This window comes from Phytophthora infestans, genomic scaffold (assembly GCF_000142945.1).
Source record: "Phytophthora infestans T30-4 supercont1.17 genomic scaffold, whole genome shotgun sequence".
Taxonomy (NCBI): Eukaryota; Oomycota; class Peronosporomycetes; order Peronosporales; family Peronosporaceae; genus Phytophthora; species Phytophthora infestans.
In genome coordinates, this window is record NW_003303742.1 from 2146115 (window position 1) to 2151435 (window position 5321).

Genomic DNA, 5321 nt, shown 5'->3' on the forward strand with positions numbered 1-5321 from the left:
CTACGTATTGTTTGATCGACCATGATCATCCTCGTGGACAATGTGATTTTACGGATCTGCCGCGATACCGACCATGACAAGCCGGTGGTGGTACACGCACTGTAGTTTTACAATGGGGGCTTCAAACCCATGTCACATTTCTGAACGGGGATGCTCCGGGGACGATTTGGTGCGACCAAGATGATAAGCTGCTAAAGAACTCGATGATCTCCAACCGGTAAGCGAGCTCACTGTAGCTGATGCAAAACGTCTTGGGGTCTTTAAGGGCATGAGGGCATGAAGACCCCACAAAGCAATGTTTGTATTGTGGAGCGTGCGCTGTTCCTATGGCAAGAAAAACATTTGCAGTTTGCCTATGAGTATTACTACACGCTACACGCTGATCGAGTTCGATATCTAGCTGCAAGGGCTGTTACCTACAAACCATTGGGTGTTACCATGCAATTAGCCACGTATGTACGGAAGGTACGTATTGTTTGATCGACCATGATCATCCTCGTGGACGGTGGGATTTTACGGATCTGCCGCGATACCGACCATGACAAGCCGGTGGTGGTACACGCACTGTAGTTTTACAATGGGGGGCTTCAAACCCATGTCACATTTCTGAACGGGGATGCTCCGGGGGACGATCTGGTGCGACCAATATGATAAGCTGCTAAAGAACTCGATGGATCTCCAACCGGGTAAGCGAGCTCACTGTAGCTGATGCAAAACGTCTTGGGGTCTTTGAGGGAATGAAGGCATGAAAGGCCCCACTAAGCAATGTTTGTATTGTGGAGCGTGCGCTGTTCCCTATGGCAAGAAAAACCATTTGCAGTTTGCCTTTGAGAATTACTACACGGGTGGACGGCGTGATTTTACGGATCTACCGCGATACCGACTTTGACAAGCTGGTCGTGGTGCACCGACTGTAGGTTTTACGATGGGGGCTTCAAACCCTTGACACATTTCTGAACGGGGATGCTCCGGGGACGATTTGGTGCGACCAAGATGATAAGCTGCTAAAGAACTCGATGGATCTCCAACCGGTAAGCGAGCTCACTGTGGCTGATGCAAAACGTCTTGGGGTCTTTGAGGGCTTGAAGGCATGAAGGCCCCACAAAGCAATGTTTGTATTGTGGAGCGTGCGCTGTTCCTATGGCAAGAAAAAACATTTGCAGTTTGCCTTTGAGTATTACTACACGGGTGGACGGTGTGATTTTACGGATCTACCGCGATACCGACTATGACAAGCTGGGCGGTGGTACACGCACTGTAGGTTTTACAATGGGGGGCTTCAAACCCATGTCACATTTCTGAACGGGGATGCTCCGGGGACGATTTGGTGCGACCAAGATGATAAGCTGCTAAAGAACTCGATGGATCTCCAACCCGGTAAGCGAGCTCACTGTAGCTGATGCAAAACGTCTTGGGGTCTTTGAGGGCATGAAGGCATGAAGGCCCCACAAAGCAATGTTTGTATTGTGGAGCGTGCGCTGTTCCTATGGCAAGAAAAAACATTTGCAGTTTGCCTTTGAGTATTACTCCACGGGTGGACGGTGTGATTTTACGGATCTGCCGCGATACCGACTATGACAAGCTGGCGGGGGTACACGCACTGTAGGTTTTACAATGGGGGCTTCAAACCCATGTCACATTTCTGAACGGGGATGCTCCGGGGACGATTTGGTGCGACCAAGATGATAAGCTGCTAAAGAACTCGATGGATCTCCAACCGGTAAGCGAGCTCACTGTAGCTGATGCAAAACGTCTTGGGGTCTTTGAGGGCATAAAGGCATGAAGGCCCCACAAAGCAATGTTTGTATTGTGGAGCGTGCGCTGTTCCTATGGCAAGAAAAAACATTTGCAGGTTGCGCTCTGAGTATTACTACACGGGTGGACGGTGTGATTTTACGGATCTGCCGCGATACCGACTATGACAAGCTGGCGGTGGTACACGCACTGTATGTCTTACAATGGGGGCTTCAAACCCATGTCACATTTCTGAACGGGGATGCTCCGGGGACGATTTGGTGCGACCAAGATGATAAGCTGCTAAAGAACTCGATGGATCTCCAACCGGTAAGCGAGCTCACTGTAGCTGATGCAAAACGTCTTGGGGTCTTTGAGGGCATGAAGGCATGAAGGCCCCACAAAGCAATGTTTGTATTGTGGAGCGTGCGCTGTTCCTATGGCAAGAAAAAACATTTGCAGTTTGCCTTTGAGTATTACTACACGGGTGGACGGTGTGATTTTACGGATGTACCGCGATACCGACTATGACAAGCTGGCGGTGGTACACGCACTGTAGGTTTTACAATGGGGGCTTCAAACCCATGTCACATTTCTGAACGGGGATGCTCCGGGGACGATTTGGTGCGACCAAGATGATAAGCTGCTAAAGGAACTCGATGGATCTCCAACCGGTAAGCGAGCTCACTGTAGCTGATGCAAAACGTCTTGGGGTCTTTGAGGGCATGAAGGGCATGAAGACCCACCAAGCAATGATTGTATTGTGGAGCGTGCGCTGTTCCTATGGCAAAGTAATAAACATTTGCAGTTTGCCTACGAGTATTACTACACGCTACACGCTGATCGAGTTCGATATCTAGCTGCAAGGGCTGTTACCTACAAACCATTGGGTGTTACCATGCAATTAGCCACGTATGTACGGAAGGTACGTATTGTTTGGTCGACCATGATCATCCTCGTGGACAATGTGATTTTACGGATCTGCCGCGATACCGACCATGACAAGCCGGTGAAGGTACACGCACTGTAGTTTTACAATGGGGGCTTCAAACCCATGTCACATTTCTGAACGGGGATGCTCCGGGGACGATTTGGTGCGACCAAGATGATAAGCTGCTAAAGAACTCGATGGATCTCCAACCGGTAAGCGAGCTCACTGTAGCTGATGCAAAACGTCTTGGGGTCTTTGAGGGCATGAGGGCATGAAGGCCCCACAAAGCAATGTTTGTATTGTGGAGCGTGCGCTGTTCCTATGGCAAGAAAAACATTTGCAGTTTGCCTATGAGTATTACTACACGCTACACGCTGACCGAGTTCGATATCTAACTGCAAGGGCTGTTACCTACAAACCATTGGGTGTTACCATGCAATTAGCCACGTATGTACGGAAGGTACGTATTGTTTGATCGACCATGATCATCCTCGTGGACAACGTGATTTTACGGATCTGCCGCGATACCGACCATGACAAGCTGGCGGTGGTACACGCACTGTAGTTCTACAATGGGGGCTTCAAACCCATGTCACATTTCTGAACGGGGATGCTCCGGGGACGATTTGGTGCGACCAAGATGATAAGCTGCTAAAGAACTCGATGGATCTCCAACCGGTAAGCGAGCTCACTGTAGCTGATGCAAAACGTCTTCGGGTCTTTGAGGGAATGAAGGCATGAAGGCCCCACAAAGCAATGTTTGTATTGTGGAGCGTGCGCTGTTCCTATGGCAAGAAAAAACATTTGCAGTTTGCCTTTGAGAATTACTACACGGGTGGACGGTGTGATTTTACGGATCTGCCGCGATACCGACCATGACAAGCTGGCGGTGGTACACGCACGGTAGGTTTTACAATGGGGGCTTCAAACCCATGTCACATTTCTGAACGGGGATGCTCCGGGGACGATTTGGTGCGACCAAGATGATAAGCTGCTAAAGAACTCGATGATTCTCCAACCGGTAAGCGAGCTCACTTTAGCTGATGCAAAACGTCTTGGGGTCTTTGAGGGCATGAGGGCATGAAGGCCCCGCAAAGCAATGTTTGTATTGTGGAGCGTGCGCTGTTCCTATGGCAAGAAAAACATTTGCAGTTTGCCTACGAGTATTACTACACGCTACACGCTGATCGAGTTCGATATCTAGCTGCAGGGGCTGTTACCTACAAATCATTGGGTGTTACCATGCAATTAGCCACGTATGTACGGAAGGTACGTATTGTTTGATCGACCATGATCATCCTCGTGGACAACGTGATTTTACGGATCTGCCGCGATACCGACCATGACAAGCCGGTGGTGGTACACGCACTGTAGTTTTACAATGGGGGCTTCAAACCCATGTCACATTTCTGAACGGGGATGCTCCGGGGACGATTTGGTGCGACCAAGATGATAAGCTGCTAAAGAACTCGATGATCTCCAACCGGTAAGCGAGCTCACTGTAGCTGATGCAAAACGTCTTGGGGTCTTTAAGGGCATGAAGGCATGAAGGCCCCACAAAGCAATGTTTGTATTGTGGAGCGTGCGCTGTTCCTATGGCAAGAAAAAACATTTGCAGTTTGCCTATGAGTATTACTACACGCTACACGCTGATCGAGTTCGATATCTAGCTGCAAGGGCTGTTACCTACAAACCATTGGGTGTTACCATGCAATTAGCCACGTATGGACCGGAAAGGACCGAATTGTTGGATCCAACATGATCATCCTCGTGGACAATGTGATTTTACGGATCTGCCGGGATACCGAACATGACAAGTCGGGTGGTCGTACACGCACTGGAGTTTTTACATTGGGGGCTTCAAACCCATGTCACATTTCTGAACGGGGATGCTCCGGGGACGAATTGGTGCGACCATTATGATAAGCTGCGAAAGAACTCGATGGATTTCCAACCGGTAAGCGAGCTCACTGTAGCTGATGCAAAACGTCTTGGGGACTTTGAGGGCATTAAGGCCCCACAAAGCAATGTCTGTATTGTGGAGCGTGCGCTGTTCCTATGGCAAGAAAAACATTTCCAGTTTGCCTTTGAGCATTACTACACGCTACACGCTGATCGAGTTCGATATCTAGCTGCAAGGGCTGTTACCCACAAACCATTGGGTGTTACCATGCAATTCGCCACGTATGTACGGAAGGTACGTATTGTTTGATCGACCATGATCATCCTCGTGGACGGTGGGATTTTACGGATCTGCCGCGATACCGACCATGACAAGCTGGCGGTGGTACACGCACTGTAGTTCTACAATGGGGGCTTCAAACCTATGTCACATTTCTGAACGGGGACGCTCCGGGGACGATTTGGTGCGACCAAGATGATAAGCTGCTAAAGAACTCAATGGATCTCCAGCCGGTAAGCGAGCTCACTGTAGCTGATGCCAAACGTCTTGGGGTCTTTTAGGCATTAAGGCGCCCCCAAGCAATGTTTGTATTGTGGAGCGTGCGCTGTTCCTATGGCAAGAAAAACATTTCCAGGTTGCCTTTGAGCATTACTATACGCTACACGCTGATCGAGTTCGATATCTAGCTGCAAGGGCTGTTACCTACAAACCATTGGGTGTTACCATGCAAATTCGCCACGTATGTACGGAAGG

At 49.4% G+C, this 5321-nt stretch overlaps 1 protein-coding gene across 1 annotated transcript in view; it reads left to right on the plus strand.

The window, feature by feature from the left end:
• PITG_10173 (NADPH-cytochrome P450 reductase, putative) overlaps positions 1 to 1094 on the plus strand; it is a gene marked incomplete at both ends in the record, with an annotated part of 2371 nt that extends 1277 nt beyond the window's left edge. The window contains 2 exons of the mRNA XM_002902652.1: positions 266 to 465; positions 918 to 1094. Coding sequence (XP_002902698.1) covers positions 266 to 465; positions 918 to 1094 — 377 coding nt within the window. The remainder of the gene's footprint in view (positions 1 to 265; positions 466 to 917) is intronic.
• Between the last annotated feature and the right edge of the window lie 4227 nt (positions 1095 to 5321).